Source organism: Rattus norvegicus, chromosome 10, assembly GCF_021556685.1.
Source record: "Rattus norvegicus strain SHRSP/BbbUtx chromosome 10, alternate assembly SHRSP_T2T, whole genome shotgun sequence".
Classification (NCBI taxonomy): domain Eukaryota; kingdom Metazoa; phylum Chordata; class Mammalia; order Rodentia; family Muridae; genus Rattus; species Rattus norvegicus.
This window is the reverse complement of record NC_141543.1, coordinates 110,745,852-110,767,304: the sequence shown is the minus strand read 5'-3', so window position 1 is coordinate 110,767,304 and position 21,453 is coordinate 110,745,852. Positions and strand designations below refer to the sequence as shown.

The 21,453-nt window shown below is 54.6% G+C and overlaps 1 protein-coding gene across 3 annotated transcripts in view; it reads left to right on the top strand.

Annotated features, from left to right (window-relative positions):
* Positions 1 to 8,934, top strand: part of Tbc1d16 (TBC1 domain family, member 16) — an 85,584-nt gene extending 76,650 nt beyond the window's left edge. For 2 of the 3 annotated variants that reach the window (XM_087572565.1, XM_087572563.1), the window contains exons 10-12: positions 443 to 622; positions 3,000 to 3,146; positions 4,076 to 8,797. In XM_087572565.1, the coding sequence (XP_087428691.1) occupies positions 443 to 622; positions 3,000 to 3,146; positions 4,076 to 4,324 (576 nt within the window). In that variant the 3' untranslated portion in view covers positions 4,325 to 8,797. 3 annotated transcript variants of the gene reach the window in all.
* Positions 8,935 to 21,453: the final 12,519 nt, after the last annotated feature.

The following is a 21,453-nucleotide window of genomic DNA, read 5'->3' as shown; positions in this document are numbered from 1 at the left end:
AGGACCCATATGGTGGCTCCTAACCACCTGTAACTCCAGTTCCAGGGCATCTGACCCCCCTCTTCTGACCAAGCACTGCTTCGGGGCACAGATGGGTGGGCAGGTCGCTCAGACACACAAAATAAATTGGTTCAGTTTTTAAAATAATAAAATAGGTCTTTTTTAAAAAAAATAAAATAAAATAAGGAAACTGTTAAAAGACAGTCCTTGTCACACCTGCACATGCGTGTGTGCATGCCCGTGGAGGAGCACACACACACACACACACACACACACACACACACACAGGGGCGGGGAGGGGGTTCCAGCAGTAGACTGACACGGTGTCTGGCTGATGCGTTTGGCAGACACAGAGACTTCCTGTGTGTGCTTTTGGAGTTGAAGGCATTCGAGTAGCAGTAGGTGAGCTCACCCAGAGCCCACTCCACTCTCCCACCCGCAGCTGTACCTGCGGGAGCTGCTCCGGCTGACACACCAACGCTTCTACCAACACCTGGTCTCTCTGGGTGAGGACGGCCTCCAGATGCTCTTCTGTCACCGATGGCTCCTTCTCTGCTTCAAGCGGGAGTTTCCTGAGGGCGAGGCCCTGCGCATCTGGGAAGCCTGCTGGGCCCACTACCAGGTGAGTGGTGCTGGGTCACCCGAGTGCAGCTGCCGTCCTGTTGGGAAGGGAGGGTCCTGGGATCGCTTCAAGCCTCCTCTCTTGTGTGGGGCATCTCTTTCCTTGCTCCACCCACTCACCACACCACAGTCTCTAGGTCTCATAGTTACTATTTCCCAGGCCTGTGCAGCCGGCGTCAGACCTCACATCCCATGTAATTGAAATCTATGTAAATTGCTGGCGGACATGCTCATAACTGCATTCTGGGCTGAACTCCCTTTTGTCATGGCCACCCAGAGGGAGGGACATCAGCACCAGAGGACAGTTAGGACGCCCAGATATATGTGCCCACACCTGCTATGGCTGGCCCAGCCCTGCCCTGCCCTCTGGGATTGCTGGGCCACCCCGAGCTCCTGCCTTCCTTCCCACGGCGTCAGAGAGCCTGGATAAATGATACGGGCATCCACCTGTGTTCATCATGACCAGAGTCTCCTCCATCACCTCCTCTCTGATCACAGGGCTGACTGCCACGCGGCTCTAACACCCAGGCCATCAGTGTAAGGAAGTAGGCAAGTCATTTTAGTGCTGCATCAGCCTTAAAAATAAAAACAATACCAAAGGCTGGGGAGATTACTCAGTGGTAAGAGCTTACCTTGCAAGCTTGCAGATCTGTGGAGTGTCTGAACCTGTGTGTGTGTTTTTTTATTTTTTTAAAAACCAGGCGTGCCAGGTGTGGTAGTGCACACCTCTAATCCCAGCGTTTGAGAGGCAGGCAGATTTTTTTGTTTGTGTGTGAGTTCCAGGAAAGTCAGGGCTGCACAGTGGGAACCTGTCTCACCAAAAAAAAAAAAAAAAAAAAAAAAAAAAGAGCCCAGTGCACGTCCATAACCCAAGTGCTGAAGAAATGGCAGACACAGGCGAGTCCTCAGAGCTCGCTAACCAGACAGTCTAGCCTAATTGCTGAGCTCCAGGTCCCAGTGAGAAGCCCTGAGATACTGTCTTCTGACCTCATGTGCGCACTTGTACATGCACACACACACTCGCACATACAAACATCAGTACCATCCATGTGTCCGGGGCGCAACTCTGTCCTCTTCCACCTAGACCCCCAGCTATGAAAAACACACTGACGTCGCTCTCCTTATGCTGTCTGCAACGCCAGTCCACCAGCTAGTACATCCTAGACTTAAGGCTGTTGTTCTAGATAGATACTCTGAGAGGCCAGGGAGGCTGGGTCGTGAGGAAGGCACCCGTCCATCCTCCGAGGCTGTTGGCAATTGCCCACTCCTCAGCCGCTCCTGTTGGTTGCTGTCTTATTCAAAACCCACAAAGCAAGTTCATGTTGCCTTCAGATGTCCCATCTAGGACCATCTCCTCCCAACGTCAGTCAAGGTTAGGTGGAGGGGAAAGACAAGTAGGCAGTGAATGAACCCAAGAGGGAAACCGCTGCTGGATGAGGCCTTCCCAAAGGGAAGACTTCATACAGCCCTCTGCTGTGGCTTACCGCTGTGCACCTGCCTGCCGGGAGCTGGGATTTACCTTGTGCCCTGTCCCAGATCTGCAGAATGTGTCTCCTGCTCCCATCCCTCCACTCCTTCAGACGCATTCCTTCCTGCAAAGCTAGGGGTTGGGGGTGCTGGGGACTCCAGCACCCGTGCCTCTGCACTCTGCTGGTCTGGTTGGGAAACAAAGGACATGGTATTGTCAGGATACTCAACAGGGACTTCCTAGAAAGCCACCCCTCCACCACACACACTTCAGGAGTGAGCACTTTAAGGTGTCCAGGATGGAGAACCCGTAGGGACTGCCCACCACCCAGCCAGGCGGCCTTAAAGGAGGGCAGGGAGGGACTGTGGGTGTCTGGAGAGAAGGCTAGCGGCAGGAAGATGACAGCAGCCCTACACAGGGCCTCCAGGGAGTCACTTAGTAGGGGTCTTCCCACATGCTCAGCCATCAGCTGCAGAGCAGGGGCCCATCTAGGGATGCTCAGCCGATACAGAGGGACACACTACCTCGGAGCTGGCTGTCAGGACTTCTTCCACATCTGTGGTCTATTCTACAGCCTTCGGGAAGCAGTCTGGTTAATCCTTTGCACACACACGTGACACCCTCAAGACCCCCGTAGATGAGACCGTGCGGTGAGAGCTCAGACGGGCTAAAGTGTGCTTTGCCCTCCTCGCAGACACCTCCCAAGAGAGCGGCAGCAGCCGCGGTGTGTCTCGGTTATCATGCATTAGTACGTCCCAGCAGCCCCGGATGTAGCTGCCAATGGGTGGTGCACTTTCCTAGAGCAGGGACCTGGAAACACAGGCCCAGACCCAGGTAGCGGGAGCCAGACCCAGAGCCGAACTCTGGTTCAGGCCTGGCAGGGCCCCTTGAGTTCTCTGTGTCCCTGCAGACGGACTATTTCCACCTGTTCATCTGTGTGGCCATTGTCGCCATCTACGGGGATGACGTCATCGAGCAACAACTGGCCACGGATCAGATGCTCCTGCACTTCGGAAACCTGGCCATGCATATGAACGGAGAGTTGGTGCTCAGGAAGGTGAGCGCCCTCCTGCCCTGCACAAAAGCAGGTCACCGGCTTTACAGCCTCACCCCTGCACACTGGAGGGAGGGGTTCTAGGAAGTCCCAGTGGAGCATCCTGATACTCACACCTCACAGACCCTCAAAGAAGGCCCCAAGGTCCCAGCCCTGCGCGCAGAACCCCGCCCATACCTCGCAGCCCCGCCCCCGCCCCAGCCCTGCCCACCACACCGCAGAAGGCTACCCAGCACGTGAGCTCAGCTTGCATCTAGAGCCCTCTCCTGCCACAGAGCTCCACCTCTGCCCACGGGTACCACCCCACAACTCAGAGCTCCGTGCTACCTTGCTGGGCTTTCTCTACCAAGTCGGTGCGATTGGCACCTGCTGCTGCCTCCTCAGCCCAGCGGTGTTGCTGTGTCTCTGCTTGGTCCCCAGGGCCGTCAGAGGGCCGTCGCTGGACATAGCCTCTTTTCACTTGCTACAGTGCGTGAATGCCCAGCCGGTCTCCACCCAGGAGTGCCTCCTTCCGGTCCAGAGTTAGGAAAGTGAGGATGAGAAAGGCAGAGCATAGGGAGATCGTAGTTTATTCGTGGCCGGAAGAAAAGCGCCCATGAAGCTCAGACATCTCCCATTTCCCACAGTCTAGCTGGCAGTGCTTTGGGTCCAGGCCTCTGGGCCTCTGATGGTCCATGGGGACAAAAAGGGGTCCTCAGGGTCACCACTGTGCTGGGCTCCCCAGACCTTGCAGGGGTCGAGGGTAACTCTGAGAGTCAAGGACAGAGGGGATTGGAACTGAGTTAGAGGGGCTGTGTGGCTCTGTCACCGGTGGCCACCTATACCATCTGGAAACTCTGTGTCTTAAACTGCCCAAGTCTTCTACAGTGCTCCACTGTTCTCTCCTGTTCTGATGGCCTTTCTGTTCCCTTCGACCTGTGCTCTCTCTGCAGGCCAGGAGTCTCCTGTACCAGTTCCGCCTTCTGCCACGCATCCCATGCAGCCTACATGACCTGTGTAAGCTGTGTGGGACAGGCATGTGGGACAGTGGGTACATGCCAGCTGTGGAATGTGCCGGCCACCACCCGGGCTCAGAGAGCTGTCCCTATGGGGGTACAGTGGAGACACCATCACCCAAGCCTCCAAGAGAAGGCAAGAAAGGCCCAAAGGCACCACGGGAGGCCTTTGGTTTCCGAAGATAGAAAAGCTCCTGCCCTTGACCATGGGCGAGGGGACCTCCATGAGGTCCTTGGGCAAGGGGGAGGGGGAGGGGATGGATGTGGAGAGGACACGAGGAAAAGCTTCTGGCCAGTCATGATGACAAAATCGGGCTCCAGAACTGACAGCAGATATCAGCTGTCCAAAGAACTCAGCTCCTGAAAGGCTAGCCCAGGATGTCTGGCTAGCCACTGGATGCTAGATGCAAGCACCTTGAGGGATTCCAGCAGAGGCCAGGAGGCTCTCCACAAGCTGTGGGCAGGGCGGGACTAGGTAAGGCCTCGTCCTCACACCAGCACCAAGGGACACAGAGGAGCAGGACTGTTGTCTGAGTGAGTCGAGCATACTTGCGAAGCTTCTTGGTCACAGCTGCAAGACTGGTATGAAGAAGATGCCTGTCTAAGAAAGACAGGAAAAAAGGGAGGGAGGGAGGGAGAGAGGGTGGGGTAAGAAAAGCTGTGGGAGCAGGTCTTTAGGCCTGGGCTTCTCACAGTGCCCCGGTGAGTGTTGTGTGCGCTCCTACGTATGGGAAGGACATGCCTACCCTGAGCCAGAGGAGCAGGCTGGTAGACAAGTGTCAGGTGCACCCTCCACTGGGGTCCTCCCCTGAGGATGTAAGGTTTGTCTTCGCTACCAGAAACGGCAACCCACTGGGGCCTGAATGGGTTGACGAGTGTGGTATGGGAACCACAAGGTCCTCTGAATACTTGGTCCTGGAGAAGGGGAAGTATATCACTCCCCAGCCAAGACAAAGGCATCTGACATGGCTGGGGAGGTGTCTCTGCCACCATGCAGGGCCTAGGGGACTTCTATTCCTTGGTTTAGCCCTAGCTGAGCAACACCAGGATGCTCTTCCTCTTAAGAAGGAAACAGTCACGCCCACACTCCATCCAAAGCTGGGGACTGTGCTTGGATAAAGGTGTGTTCCAAAGCATTCCTAGCCAGTGTCCCAGAAACTGGTGCAAGCAAGGAGCCTGGATTCCTCCACAAAGGGCTGAATCCTCATAGTGGGTACAGGCGGCAGGGTGGGTGGAGGTGCCCTGCTTTTTGGGTTTTCTCACTGAGAGTGGTGCTGCGGGACGGTGCCACGTCTAAAAGGTGCTGACCAGAACGAGAAGGGGCGAAGCCTCAGAATAAGAGGAGGCAGCGAGATGGGCGTGTCCTCAGAATAGGGGGAGGAGCCTAATAATGAGGGCGGAGTCTCTGAACGAGAAAGGCGGGGCCTAGGAAATGAGGGGCGGGGCATCAGAATGAGAGGGGAGAGGCCTCAGAGTGAGAGGAGGCCTCAGAATGAGAATGGTGGAGTGTCTCATAGGTCTCCTTTCTCAGCTTCCCTTTCTCCATGAGTTCACCTCCCCTGCCCCCGCAGGTACTTCTAAGAATATGGGTCCTTCTAGGAAGAGCCTTTGGAAGAGGATGTCCTGATCTTGGGGGGTGGGGGGCGTACTCTCCGTTGTGAGCGACCGTGCCATCCTGGGAGTGACCTTTCCACTGAATTGCTTTCTATACTGACTTCTGATCCTTTCTGGAAGCTAGAGCCACAAACAGGTATATCCACCGCCTGTCACCCGGGGAACAGAAATAACAGGGCAGAGCCTCAGTGACCTAGAACTCTGTGCACCTGGCTGGCACAGAGACTGGGCCTGCAGTCCAGGCTGGGTGGTTCTCGTCTTGGGTGGTTTGGCTCATTACTTCTGGGGTTGTCACCATCTCTGAGATCCCTGTGGGTAGGTATATGGGTGTGAGACAGCACTCTGGCCTCTGGGCCTTAGGTCACCCTATGACAGTGGAGGCAGAAATGGATGGTGTTTTTGTAAGTGCATACCCACTCGCTAACCACGACACCATCCAATCAAGTTGAATGGCTGAAGTCAACAACTAGCATTGGGAATGCAAACCTTTGTTTCGGGGCCTTCTTGTGGTAGTCATGTGACAGAAGCTTGGTAATTCAGAGGGATTCCACAAGCCCACCACCCCAGGAAATCTGGACACAGATCCCTCTTTTCCAGGAAGGAACCAACTCCTTCCCTAGCCCTCCCCAGTACTTTTGTACTGCACCCCAGTATCTACACTTTGCTGTGTTGGGTGGGGACAGCAGGAGCAGATCCAGAGTCTCGCTTGCCCTGGAGCATCTCAGTCAGAGAGCATTTATTCTAAGTCTCTAGCTCTCACAGGTCCCCCCTCCTACTGCTCCCCAAGACCTGACCCAGGCTGTTCAATGACAGCCTTGTGCCAGGCATCCCCTCTAGTCCTATGGACTACTGGACCCCGGTGTTGCCTCAGCGTCAGGCCAGCTGGAGCCTCTGCAGCCAGACATGGTGTGTGGGCTCTCGGAGCTCTGCCCTGCTCTGAGGAGCAGAGAGGCCCCGCACAGAACAGCAACCTTAATCTGGATGCAATTAGAGGAAACCAGCCAAATGCCCTGTGGCAGCTGTTACCCCAGGATTGTTCCCGGCCAGCAAAAGGCATTAGAGTGATAATTCAGTCATTAGACTTCTAGCCGTCTCACCGCCAAGACGTACAAATCAAGGGTAATCAGCGTGCGCGCGCACCGTCCCCTGACCACAAGGCTTATTTAACCCATTTTTTTTTTAAAAGAAAAAAAACGATGCTTTATATGCTACTGGCCAGCACGTCTGTGTGCGCATGCCCCGCCGGTAATGTCTGTGCTGACGACATTGCCTAATGTCATCAAGGCCCTGTCATCTAGGGCTCTGGGAAAGGAGGACACCTTTGATGTGCCTGCTGCCAAGGCTCTCTCGCCTCTGACTCACTCTCCTAGGAGAGGGGGCAGTGGAGGGGAGGGGGCAGGGTTGGAGCAGAATGTGTCCGCCTTGCTCTGGATGTCTTCACTGGGGACAGGAAAGACACTGCCTCCCTACAAAGTCCCATCTAAGTGCCAGCCAGGAGGCCTAGCCCATCTCTGCAGAGGAGGGCTGAAGCCCCAGGGAGGCTCTGTTACTGAGCTGGGCAATCTGCAGACAGATCTGTGTGGTTGCTCATCAGACTGACCAGGGAGGGGAACATGTTAAATTCAGGAGGGGATGGTTTGGGCCTCAGCTTTTGAGTGTAGGACACCAGCCCAAAAGAGGGTATCCTGGAGCCAGTGCCTTTGATGGCCTGGGGCAGGATGGCAATAAATAAGTAGGGAGAGGAACACTGGCTGTCAGGCCAGCTCCTGAAAGGCTCCTTTGCCCTCCCGCATGTATTTGTGTTTTCCTTGCTGCTTTGCTGGGGTTTTGCTGTGCTGGAGGCGGGGCAGTGCGTGAAACTTGGGGCCGCACTCATGCTAAGTTATGAGCTGAGCAGTGCAGTCTGCTTCTGACTATGTTAATTTAGGTGGCGATCAACCCCAGGGTGCCAGGAATCTGCCTGGGATCTCCCTCCCCTAGGTGGGCTCCCTTCCATTGGACTGGGGGATGTTAGGAACACCCTGGGCTGGCCGGACAGAGGGAAGGAACCTGGCCGAGGTCCCTGGAGGCCACCCTGCCTAGAAGGGAGATGGATGAGAAATCCCCCCCCCCCGAAAACGTATGCAGGGCTATGACCTGGGTCAGAGGTGAGTCAGGACTGCCACCCTCCTGGGCCACCAGTGAGGACACAGGGAAACTGGCTAGGCTGATGCTGGACCTGCCAGATCTCTGGACTCCCTGAAGAACCAAGTGGCCTCTAGATGTTAGTCTTGTGTTTCTACGGGGGTTGTAATACATTTTGTCCTGGGTTGACCTGGTCCAGCAGGACTGGGATACCCCAAATCTAAGAAGCCAGTTTCCCCTAGAGCTTCCCGCACGCAGCAGGGAGCGAGGGGTTCCCCCAGCCAACTTCCTTGCCTGTAAAAAGAGAGCAGGGCCCTCTCACAGGCTTCTTCAGAAGACTGCTCTAAGGCTGCCATGAGGGTGGCTAACCATGGCCCAGGGACCTCACCTGCCACTCAGGGAAGAGCCCACTGGCCTTAGCCTTCCGCAGCAGTGACCGAAAGGGACTCCCCACTCCCAGTCCAGTGCCCTCCCTGGTCTGAAGTCAGTGAACCAATGCCTTTCCTGCACATCTACCTTGCTGAGTGTCCTCTGCAGAGGGCAGATCTCTCTGTGACGTCCATTCTGTGTCACCCATGCCTACCCTGAAGAAAAATGAGCCACAAAGCCACCTCAGCGGTCTTGGTCTGCACCTAGCTGTGCGCAGAGGTCTGTGCAGAGCTCTTCCATGGACAGCCTCACACCTGGGCAGAGAAGACCCTTCCCTGAGGACTCTGCACTTTCTGAGCAGCCGCATGTGGATGCCTGCCGCCACAGGGCCTTTAAATACACTGCGTCCAATTCCAGGTGGGAAGATAGCATTTCAGGTTCTCAGAAATCAAGTCACAGGACTGCCTTTCTTCCACACTTCGAGGATAAGGAGGGCAGCTTTTTTGTGTGTTCTGTTTTGTTTTTAAAGTAATGAAATATCCCCATCGCTGATGTCTACGGCAAGTGATTCGTTTCTCTGTTGCGTTTTGTTTTTTTAAGCAGTTCCCCTTCCGGTCAAGGTCAGGACTGGTCACCATGACCCCCGTGATCATGGATCCCCACAAAACAAATAAAATAGTACTGCCACACACAGGGTCCTGCGCTTTGAGAGAAAGCCCTAGTGAGAATGGCCAGGTCAGGCAGGTGGCCCAGAGTTGGGCAGAGAGGCCCTGTGGAAGAGCTCTGGGAGGGGGAACCTTTAGCCACATCCAGCCTGTCCAGCTCCTTGGCTGCTCTGAGAGTGTTGGGAAGGGGAGCTGGTGAGGCCCGAAATGCAGAACAAGAAGGAGTGACCTGCAGGCCTTGAAAGGTCGCTTTGGGCCTGGTAATGGGGAGAGAAGAGCCTCGGTGAACCCAGGAGTGCTTTATGGGCTCTTAGACTATTTCCTTGGAGAACATGGAATCCAGGAAGCTGCTGGCCCAACCTGTCTAGAAGCTAAGCTCCAACTGTCGGTGGCGTGTGAGTTGCTGGTGATGACCAATGGCCAAAGGGACAGGAGGCAGCTAGGCAGGCTCATAGCCTCAGTGGCTCTGAGGCCTGGGACACTGCGGAGGGTGGCATGTAGCCAAGGGACAGGAGTGACTTGCCCTCAGGGAAGGGCGGCCCATACTCACAGGCCAGTCACCGCGGGGGCTGAGGCCTGTGATGACCCCCATTTTGAGCCCCAGATTGGACAGTCACACCTATTAAGACAGGGTGGACTTATGTGGAGTTGCTCAAGACTCTGGCACATGTCCTACTCTCCAATAGACCAGGGCTCCCACACCTCTATGCCTTCAGCTAGGCAAAGCCTGAGCTCCCCATTTTTATGGCATCTCCCCCCTTCCCCGCCCCCGACTGCCTCTCCTACAGTCTTGATCAGAAGTGTTCATAAGCTACCTCCCCTCACCCCAGCAATATCCTGTCCCTGCCTCATTACTCCAGAGCAGTTCTGGTTGTAAGGGGTCCCCCATTATTGTCTGACAAGCCAAGAGTCCAGAAACAGTGGATCATTCATTCACAAAGCACACCCTTGGGCTGGAGAGATGGCTCAGTGGTTAAGAGCACTGACTCCTCTTCCAGAGGTCCTGAGTTCGATTCCCAGCCACCACATGGTGGCTCACAACCACCTGTAATGGGATTGGATGCTCTCTTCTGGTGTGTCTGAAGACCGCTACAGGTTACTCACGTACATAAAATAAGTAAATAAAATCTTAAAAAAAAAAAAGAATCCCCCCACCCCGGTCACCCAGTCACCAAGTCACCCAGTCACCCCCTTTCAAGCCCACGCTTGGTCTATGTTTTTTTTTTTCTTTTTCTTTTTTTTTTTCAGAGCTGGGGACTGAACCCAGGGCCTTGCGCTTGCTAGGCAAGCGCTCTACCACTGAGCTAAATTCCCAACCCCTCGGTCTATGTTTTATCTGGGCTCTCATCATCACCACATTCTGTCCCTCCTGTCAGGGAAAAGCTATCCAAGCAGACCCTCCATCGTGAGGAGACCTTAGGCCATCTCATTATCCAGTTACCACACAGATGCCTTCTGCCGTACTCCCCAAAAGACCCAGGACCTGAACCCACTCACACCCTCTGAGGACCAGGGGACACTTGCCACTGGCCTGGTGGGTGACATTCTTATTTTTAATGTTCTTACATTTCAAAAGGGATGGCTGGTTCCCTAGTCCCCAGACCTCTGTCCTCCCGTTTCTACATCTCAAGAGAGTTAGAACTTCCGTGTGTGCATCGTAGACGTGGGGGACAGGGGCGGAGTGATTTAAACAGTGTAAATGCTGCTTCATCTTCAAATAGGAGGGTTGGTCTCAGTCCAGAGTCTGCCGGTCCTTTGGCCCCAGGCAGACGGGGACACTTGGCATTATCAAGGATGACCTGATCTTCTGAGTTCAGGATACAGAGCAGACGCAGAGTCCTCAGTTTGGCACAGCACCTGGGCCTAGCCACGCTTTACCACAGTGCCCCCTCCCGAACTGAGACACACCTGAGAGAAAGTCCTCTTCTCCCTGGCCATAAGCAGCTCTGCGCAGATGCGATAGGGAAGAAACATCAAGGCCAGGGGTCTCTTGGCTGCAAGGCTCAGCAGTGGGAATGGACGAGGGCCAGGGTGACAGGCCAGGGCCACCACGGGTAGTTCCATTAAGATCTGTGTCCAGCATGTGAACACCAGCTGCAGGCGGCAGTCGGAAGAGGAGAGCAACACGCAGTTGACAGGAGAGGCATCAGGAGGCAAAGGGCAGTGCTGTTCAAAAGAAAGGCTGGGTGGGAGTCAATGGTGCTAAGTGTTCCTTGAAGAGGGAGCGCCCGGGAGTGCGTTCTCCATGCTGCTTTTTTCTGGAGAGTCCTGGACAAAGAGACTACTGGCCGCAGAAGGCCGGAGGGAACCTGCAGTCTGTCCCATCCCAGAGACATCCAGCTCTTCTCCCAGAACCCAGGGGTTCTAAATGCAAGCTCTGGGTGTGGCTCAGCCAGGTCCAGGAGAAGTCGCTGCCTGGGGAGGCTCGATCCATCAGCCTGTGAGGACCCCCATGGGTGAGGAATCCAATCTACTTGAAAACACAGTGACCTCTGCGGGAAGTCCACCAGTAACACATCTAAGGGGGTCGTGGAAGGAAGGAGCAGCCTGCATGACAGCCACAGGCCGAGTCCCTCTCTTCTGCCCACCTCTTACCACCGTCGGAGGCTGTAGTGACAGGTCGCCAAACCCACAGGCCACCCGGGTGTTTCTCAAAAGCAGGCTCGGGTCTCTTCCACGAAAAGTTTAGGCTCTCGGTTTCCCAGATTTTCCTTCTGGGTTCCTGGGAAATGCCCAGTTGTGCCAAGTGCTACATTTGGACGGAGCGTTTCCCCCAATTTTTGCGTCTTTTTGTTTGACTGGCTATAGTGCCGCCCACCTCAGGCAGACAGGCATAAATGGAGTCTCGGGGGTGATCGGTGTCCCTGGAATGGGGGAGCTCCTGGCAGAAGTATCTATGGAGTCTTCATGCTTACATGAGATCTGCCAGTTTCATCAGGACAAGGTCCGGGTAGGTGGCTGGGACAAAAGTGTCTACAGGTGCCCATAGGAAGGCTGGAAGTGAAAGTCCTTCTGCGTGCCTAGCCATCCCCTTTCCCTCCTTTCACTGTGGCCTGTGGTGTCCCCATCCCCCTGGATGCTGCAGATTTGCAGGGCTGAACAAAAAGACCACAGCCCTCCCCCAAGGCCTCAGGTAGAGCACAGTTGTCCAGGCACCCTTAAGGTGGACTACAGTTCAACTATAGTTACCAAACCAGCCTAGCTCGGGGATTTCCACTCAGGATCTCCGTCCCGAGAGAGATGAGTGTTGGTGGGGTATACAAGGAGCATTGGGTGCCCCAGCCCTATAGTCCTTGGGTTCCATAGGACTTACTCCATTTGCAGGAGCTGGGCAGAGGGGGTACTTTGCTAGGCAGAAGACCTAATCCTTCCTCCAATCTCAAGGTGGGCTGTGACAGCCTCCCTGTCTGTCCTCTGCCCTTGTCCACTCGATGGTTGCCAGCCACACTTCTGCATAAGACAGCAGAGATTCCATAGCAGTTCAAACCTACAAAATTTGGACTTCTCCCTGCCCTGTCTTCTGAGAAGAGGCAGGCCAGGCCTGCACCCAGAGCCCAGGGTAGAGGATGGCACTTGTGCGCAGTGAGTCACCAGCATCTTCCTGAGGAATCCTCAGGGCTCACTCAGGTTTCCACAGAGGAGACTGCGCACTCTCGCCACTCCATGCTCTCTCCCCTGCAAAGACCCTCGTGGTGGCGGCTTCTGGTTTCACACCCAGTGTGATCACCCCACTCTGCACTCACACACTCACCACGGAGCCTGTGTGACAGCGCACCTACAAAGTAAGGAGCCAGGGTCTAGAGAGAGGGAGCATGCAGTCAGGAGAGGGACTGAGGGCTTCCCTTGGGGAGACTCGACTTCAGGAACATAGGAGGAGGACCACCAGTCCAATCATAACACTCTAGGTAAGTATTAATAACTCATGACACAGGGGACAGGGGAGAATCTAATTACAAGGACGCCGTGCCGTGCCAACCTGCAGCACTGCAAGGGAAACCACACTGCCCTGGCAACCCAGAGGCACTCCCACTCCAGGAGGACATCATGCCTCTCACACTAGTCCCTCTGAATCTACCTACCCCTTTCCCACTCCAGGAACCAGCTGTAGCCAGGACACCTCTCCCTCAGCGGACCTTCTCTGTCCTTCTGAACCACACACACACACACACACACACACACAGAGTGCCACGATGCCTCTACTCCTGTTGTCTAAAAGTGCCTAGGGTCAGGAACCTCCATTGACCATACCTAAGTGGGGCAAGCAGTTGGGCGTAGAACCATGGGATGACATCATCAAACTTGACCTCTTCCTGTCCCCGCAGACGGTTCGTACACGCACTGTGCGGCTTCAGGCGGCTGTCTTGAACATAGCCCTTACAAGTCCTAGGGTTGGGCCTGTGCCTGACCTCTGCCCTCCTGGACAGTTGTCAGCCAACAGGGTCTCTTTTCGGGGGAAGAACAAACTTCGATCACTTTCGATGCAGTGGCGTTCTTTGGCCAAGACAGCGAGATGAAATGAGGAGAAAAAGCCAAACCAAGCCAGCCTCAGACCCTCCCTGGTCGGCAGAGCCTTACCTGGCTCTGGTTCAGCCTTCGCCTGGGCCCTGGGTAGATGGACCCTGTAGAGGTAATACCGGGCTTCTGGGCCTAAAGAGTCCCAGGACAGGCTCCTCCTCTGAGGTAGAGGAGTACGTCTCTGTGGACGCACACTTCACCACCTCACACCAAGTACAATACTCGCAGAAGAGCACACTCCTAACCGTTCCTTTAAAACCAAGTTCCTCAAGGAGGCAGGAGGCCCAACTGCCACTGACCGTGTTCCCCAGGAATGAGGAGCAGGGGACACACTGAGCTCACAGGATGGCCTTGGGGACCACACCTGCTCTCTCCGGGCCTCAGACGCCACCTTTGTGTAAGTCACAGCTCTTGGCTGTTTGCAGAATAATAAATTAATAAACCAGGGTCCTTGGGGGGGTGGGGAGGAGGTCAGCCAATAGCATCTCGTTGGAAGAATGTCACCACCAATAAGAACAAAGCCAGGGTACACAGATCATAAAAGAGACAGAGATGTGTTGATAAGATTGTCCCTCAGGCATAGAATCTGCCTGAAGCCCTGGGGTTGGTACCCACTGCACATAAACTGGGAGTGGGGGGGAAGGTGGGGAGTGTACCTGTAATTCCAGCAACTGGAAGGTAGAGGCAGAAGGATCAGAAGTTCAAGGTTACCCTCAGCTTGCTGTGGTCTATATAAGACCCTGTGGGGGGGGGTAGGAATTCAGAGTCTATTTACAGACCATCAAGAGAGACAAGGGGAGATGGAAGATGTCTTCTGTGCACAGCCAGGCCTGAGAACTGTGCCTTGTATTCCATTCTAGGAATCTCTTTTGCTGTGTGACCTCAGGCAAGTTGCTTAGCTTCTCTGAGTCTCCAAAACTTACCTGCATACGGAGAGTGACAGCACCTAATTTCTCCAACTTGTTCTCCACAACAAAGAACGGACCCATAGCTTGACCCCTGTGTGCTCAGTTATTTTGTGGCAGCCTGAGGACTGGGGGGGGGGTGTCTAACTCATTGAAGAGAGCCTTAGAGAGAGGGGGTGGATTGGGTGGAGTTCTACCTAAGTGTCTCCATCTTTTGCTAAAATTCTTTCTGGGAGGGGGAAGGTATAAACAATGTCTTCCCCTCCTCCCAAGGTCCCAATGACAAAGGGAGGCAGGAACACACTCAGAGCTTGCTCTGGGAACAAATGAGTTTATTGGGTTTCCTTAGAGAGCACAGGCGAAGGGTGACCTGCAGGGGTGCGGGTGGGTGTTCCTGCCACAAAAGCCAGCACTGGAAAGGACAGGACAGTCTCTACTCAGCATGGGTGACCCATATTGGCTGTCATCTTTCATTCTACCCTGGTCTACTACGTACCCTATCCCTTCTCTCGTGCACTTAGGGTAACGCAGGCAACAGCGGTAGGGAGTGGCTGGATACTCAGGTGACCCTACCCTACCTCGCCTGGGGTGGGGTAGGTAGAGGTGGGGGCAGGGCATCAATAGCCAACAAGCCCAGCTGTGATGGTCTTTGCAAGAGAACACAACTGCACTCCCCAGCGTGACTGTCACTGGGTTCAGAGGACAGTCACACGCAACACTGCCTCAAGCCCCAACACACACAGCCAACCCTGAGCCTCCATCACCGCAGGCTGAGGCAACCTGGCCACGGGTGTGATACAGACGTGGCCAAGTGCAGGGGTCCGGAAGTCTGTCTGTGTGCAGTTTGTCCTTCTTGGAGTGCCTTCTGCTGTCTGTGGCTCTTGCACATCTCTCAGAGGAGCAGAGGCGCTAGGGTGGGGCTTGATGTCACCACTCAGCTACAGAAAGAGGGGCTCCCATTCATAATCAAACCATAGCAGGGACAGGAGACTCCTGGCCAGTCAGGGATGAGGACACAGAGGGGCAGAACAGAAGATACCCCAGACCTAGGCCACTAAGGCCTGGCTCAGTCTAGGGGCAGTGTACACCATGATCGACCACCGTCTGTGGCTCTGGGGCATTCAGGTCTCCAGTGGCTCAATCCTTTGCCCACAGCCTCTTGCTCTGGCTAGGGGATCATGAAAGCAAGAAGGCCTAGATACAGCCTGACCTTGGTCATGGCAGAGGCAGGGTTTCCATGCAGCATCATAGGATGTCTCCCCTAAAACTGATGTCATTCTCAGTCAAGGGGTAGTGCGGTCAGAGATAGTGATTGGCCCTGATGGGTTGGGGAGTGGCCACGTTCCCTGGAGCCTTGTAGAAGGCTCTTAAGAAGAGGGGGATCCTTGGAAGAGGATGGCGGTGGGGCTGATGACCAGTGACCCCACACTGGGGGAGGGACAGGCTGGGACCCTAAGCTAGCAGACTGGGATACTTCAAAGGAATGGTTGGCAGAGCTCACTGGCTGTCAGTCAGCTGACCCCCACCTCCCACCCCCCCACCTCCACGACTCACAGAGTAAAGGACACGTGTGTGACCCGGCATCAGCCGCCTGCTCTCAGTGAGAGCCAGCACAGGGACTCACTGATAGCTAGCACTGGCAAACACAGGCACAGGATCCCTGAGGTGCTGTCTGTCTACAAAACTGAGATCTGGAGACACACCCCCATACAGTCTAGAACTGAGCCAAGGAGCCTCAGTCCTTCTTCATCATGGCCGGGAGAGGGAGAATGGTTCTCACCCCCATTTCCCAGATTGGGAAACTGAGGTACAAACAGACTAAGGGAAGTGCTTGCGGTTCCACAGCAGTTCTTGACTAGCTGGATTCAAACCAGGTGGGACAGGTGTTCAGCTCAGTAACAGGTGTTCTGGGGGCTGGGCGGGAGGGGGGGACTGAGGTCCCCAGTGGGGAGTGGATCACTGACCAAACCTGGGACCCAGACCGGAAGGGAAGGCAGCTTCCATGAGATCTCCCGGGACTGAAAGAAGAAACGTGGCCACAGAAACTTGGCCTGGGTTCTCCAGGTGCCAACTGAGAGAAATGTCCAGATGGACATGGGAAAGGGTGGAGAGCCTGTTGTCACTGTCCCTAACATACCAGACGGTCCAAGGGACAGCCTCAGAGAACAGAACACTGTGGTCAGAGGGGAGCTCTGAGCCCTGGCTCCAAGCTCACGCCCTAGAAATGGCAGCCTCTCTCCCTGCCTCTGTTTCCTGTCTACACTGGACACAAATGGGATACAGGGTAGTCAGTATGTGGCTGCCAGCTTAGAGTGGGAGACAGACTCTGGGTTGGTGCCATCTCACTGTCCTGACCCCCTTGGGGCACAGGATGTGAAGAGAGATAGACACAGGAGTCTGCAGAGCTGCTGTGGAGGGCGGAGGGGGCCGTCCCGAGTCCCTGGCGTGGTCTCTACTATCTCGGGTCCTTGAACCTTCTGTTCTGTTTTGCAATTGGTTCACAAGGCCTGGTTTCCTTTCCTGCCTCTGTCCTTATCACCCAGACTTCTAACAGGACCACAATGACTGATTGTGCTCCTGCTGGTGCAGCAGAACAGCGGGACACCCCCCCCCCTTCCCCAGCCCTACTCTCTTTCTCTGATGGCTTTGGGACTATAATGGATCCCATTGTGAGTCATTCGTTCAGGTGACAGTGTGGCCCTTGAGTTGAAGGGCAGTGGGGGCTCTGGAGAGAGTAGCAGAGAAGCCCTCACTCCCACCCTGAAGGTACCAGGGAGGTGAGAGAGGGAAGTCTCAGGATAGCTGTTTCCTGTGTCTAATGGAGAGGGCTGCTCACAGGCCGTGTTTAAAATACTCGGTTTCTTGTGAACAAAATACATTTCTTTCTTTTTTTTTTTTAAGATTCAGTGTTGACGAAACAGGATAAGTTGGTGACTTATATTCCTGCCATGGCTGGGGCTTGAGCGACTCCAGGGTGACAGAGTTGCTGGGTGGGAAAGGTATTCAGACGGCACCTTCAGGGAGTCACTTGCTGCCATAGGGAGCACCATTCAGCCATGTCCTGAAAACAGTGGCCTGGACTAGTTCTGGTCCAGCCCCTGTGGACCCACCCGGGTGCCTCACTCTGAGCATTACCAGCTCTGTAAATAGGTCAGGTGGAATCCAGACAGCCATCGAAGTGTGTCCACAGTCAGAAGCCCCGGCTAGGCCTCCCAAGCTACCTCTCTGCTCATCAGTCTGGCCCCTAGCTAAAGCTCTCCAGCCCCCCAAGAGTTCTACGTGCCACCTGCTACTTCAGCCAGGGCCAGGGCCCCAAGGCACTTCCTGCCTCACGAGGTTTCTAGAGAAAACCCCACAGGGGATTTCTCAGAATGTTCTGCAGTTGCTGCTACTGCTGCTGCTGGAGGGACTTGGCAGCCGCCCCAGAGGACTTGGCAGGAGCCCTGGTGGCCTGGCCAGAATAGAGAAGCCATCCAGGTTCCAGTGTCTGGTATAGGGGACAGAGACTGTCATCAGGTCCTACCTCTCTGCTCCTTGGTGACTGTCTACACTGGATATCCCTAGCTAACCGGAAGCCTGTGCAGAGGACTTTAGCATCATGCCTGGGGGCACAGACGGCAAAAGAAACCAACATCCTCAAGGACTCGGTGTTGACCAGCTTCTGCTTGTTTGTCTGCTGGGCTCACTGGGTCTTCCTGGTGTGGTTACTTTGGAGAAGAAATGGGATTTGTTCATGGCTAGACGTACAATCAATTCCCCACCCACTGGGGCATGAGCTAAGGAGGCCTCCTCACAGCCCTATCTCTAAGCCCTCACACCCAGAGAAAGCCTGAGACAGATGGGGAAGAATATCCTCCTGAGTGAGAGGAAGAGGCTTTGGGCTAGAATGGATTGAAGAGGAGATTATGTGAGAGACCACAGAACAGACTGGGAACTGCCTTTACTGGGCTTGCCCGTCTGCGCTGGGTAGCCTTCTGTAGACAGTGTGTAATCTGGAAATCGATCACTGCAAGAAAGGACCTGGAGTCAATGACCTCCCATCCCTGAGCAGCAGTGGGAACCTAAAGAAACTGCCCAGCAGGCCCAGAGCCTCCCAGGTGAAGCTCTGAAAGGCCAAAGAGAGCTCTGCTTAGATCAGAGCTGCTGTCCGGAGGGAGCCCGGGTTTGAGGGAGCCAAGAGGACTTGAAAACCTGTTTGTACCATGCCTGGCGGGGTTAAATGACAGCACCCAAGAGCTGCATGAATAGAGCCAAGCATAACGAGGTAGGGGACTGGCCCAAGTGGAGACTTTGCAGAGTAAATAGCCAGGGACCTGTGACTACAGCTCATGGTCAGGTTCAGGCGGGTGGTCTGAACAAATGCAGGGCTGGCAACGGTGTTCCGAGGGCCACCAGGGTGGGTGGGAAGGCTTCCTGAGGGAGGTGACCTTCTTGCTGGTGGTAGGGTATCACAGTATTTCTTCGTAGCTGTGAGTGGTTTTTTTGTTGTTGTTGTTGTTGTTGTTGTTGTTGGTTTTTCTTTGGTTTGTTTGTTTGTTTGTTTTTTTGAGCATAACCACAGACCAGCTCTGCAGAGACAGGATGGACAGAAGTGTAGGACAGAAATGCCTAAGCAGTTTAGTTATTTTCTTTTTTCTCTTTTTAAGAGACTGATTTATCTTGTTTTATGTATACAAGTATTTTGCCTACATGTATGTGGCAATGCTTGTGTACCTGGTGCCTGGGGAGGTCCAAAGAGGGAGCCATATCGCCTTGGGATTGGAGTTAAGAGATGTTTGTGAGCCGCCATGTTGGTGCTGGGAATGGACTCCAAGTCTGTAAGGGCAGCACGTGTTCTTAGCTCCTGAGTGGTCATCTCCCAATCCTTGGAGAGATGACTTCTGAATGTCACTGTCCCCATTTCCAAGAATATGACTGACTGCAAGGCATTTATGCACACCCCGGGTTGCACGGCCATCGCTGGTGTGTGCCCGAAGTGTTCCTATCACCCGGGAGGAAAGTCGCCACCACTGTGGGTCTGTCTGCCTCGTTCCCACCGCTCTGCAGCGCCTGTCAGTCATGCTCAATCATGTCAATCAGAAGCCTTTGCCACGTCTTTGTCTTGGTTATTCTGGAGGTGGGTGTGGTGTGTGCATGGGTGCCTGCTTTTGTGTTTGTGCACAGCGTGTGGAGGCCATACAGCCATGTCAGGTGTCTTGTGTGTGCACACACTTAACTGAGCCAGGTCCTCGAGGCTCTTCCCTGTTGATTTCGGTGCCTGGGGTGTTTTGCCTGTACATACATGTATCTCTGCAACACATTCCTGCCTTGTAAGCACAGAGGCTGGAAGAGGGCATCGGAGCCCCTGGAACTGGAGTTACAGGTGATTGTGAGCTACTGTGTGGGCACTGGGAATTGAACCTGGGTCTTCTGCAGGAACAGTTCGTGCTTTAGCCACTGGGTCACCTCTCCATGCTCTTGGTCTATTTGGTGACTCTTGGGATGGAATGGGTTTTGTACAAACCAGGCAAGTGCTCCACCACAGAGCCATATCTAGCTCCTCCTGTGGCATTAAATATATATATATATATATCTTTGCTGGGATTTGCTGGGGTTGGTGGGATTTGAACTCGGGACCTCTGGAGAAGCAGTCAGTGCACTTAACCAACCACTGAGCCATCTCTCCAGCTCCTCCTGTGGCATTTTTAAAGGCATGAAGAGAGCCAAGAGGAGGCACTGGGGCTCTGTTTGAACTGTGTATTTCCAGCTGTGCAGGTAAAGGCATAAGACTCTACCTCCTGCCTCAGTTTCCTCAACTGTAAAATTGACTTAAGAGTGCCTATAAGAGGGTCACCTAAGAGGAATGCTGAGTATCTGTCACTGGGAGTCCCAGGGCATGTTAGACTCTACTGTTTCGGGGTGAGGGGTCAGACTGACATGGGACAAGGAACGTGGACCTGGTTCTCTGGTAGGCACAGTGCACAAGGACAACTACACACATCACAGGTCTGTCCCAAGGCTGCATCTGTCCCTTCTAGACTTCAGGACATTGGGCGTCAGTTTCCCCATCTGTGGAATGGCTTCTAAGAGCCCACAGCTCGGCAGCACATTTAGCACATTAGAGAGGGGTGCCCAGGAAGATGTCTTCTGTCCCACAGCAATGGGGAGGTACTGGGGTGGAGGGGATGGCAGATGCCCCAGGTCAGGGTAGTAGGGAAGGTTGTGCCCGAGATATGCAGCAGGACCTGGATCCTTCAGCGTGCCCTTTGGCTATCTGCGAGCTTTAAACAAGTGGCTGGATGCCTCCGGTCCTGCCTCCCCTTCCCAGCGATCCATCAGCTCAGCTATTACTGTCCAGAGTCAGCTAGTGGCTATAAACGCTCTGAGCCCCCCTCCGCAAGTCACCCAGGTTTTATGTTGTAAGAACACTGTGGGGCATCTCAAACACACCGCTAATGACAGGCATCATGAAGCAATAAAAGTGAGGCGGCTGATGGGCGGGGGCTGGTGGGCGGGAGCTGGTGGGCGGGGGCTGGCGGGAAGGACTAGGACTGCCATCCCGGTCCCGGCTCCCCTGGCGACTGCAGGAGCTCTCTGAGAATTGATTAGTGTTGGACGTGCTGACCTTTTTGCTCTTGAAAAATTGCTTTTGAGCAGCTGAGGCAATAAAAGTAAATTGATTCAGAGAGGGCGAGGATGAAATTTGCGTTAGGTGAGGAGCAGTAGATAAACGCCCGCCCGTGATGTCAGCGCAGCCACCCCCGCAAGGGGATCACAGGAGGGCAACCCTGGGGAAGGGGCAGTGGGCGCTGATGGGGATGCCAGTGGGGCGGGCCCTCTGCAGTGTTTGCTTGTTTGGAGAAAGGAGACCTTGCAAAGAGAGCTGGGGGGGGGGGGGGGAGTGGTGCTGACAGTGGTGTAGAGAAACAGGAAGGAGCTGAAAGAGAAGAACCTGGGCTAAGGAAAGAAGCCAGGGGGAGCTGCGCCGAGGCAGCAGAGACCCAGTGCTGAACAGCAGGACAGATGCCAGTCAGAAAAACCCTGTGCGGTACCCAGAAAGGCCTTGTGTTGCCCCCATTTCACAGAGCAAGGAAATGAGGTCCAGGGAGGTTGAAAAGCCACTCAAAGTGATAGCATTGCTGGG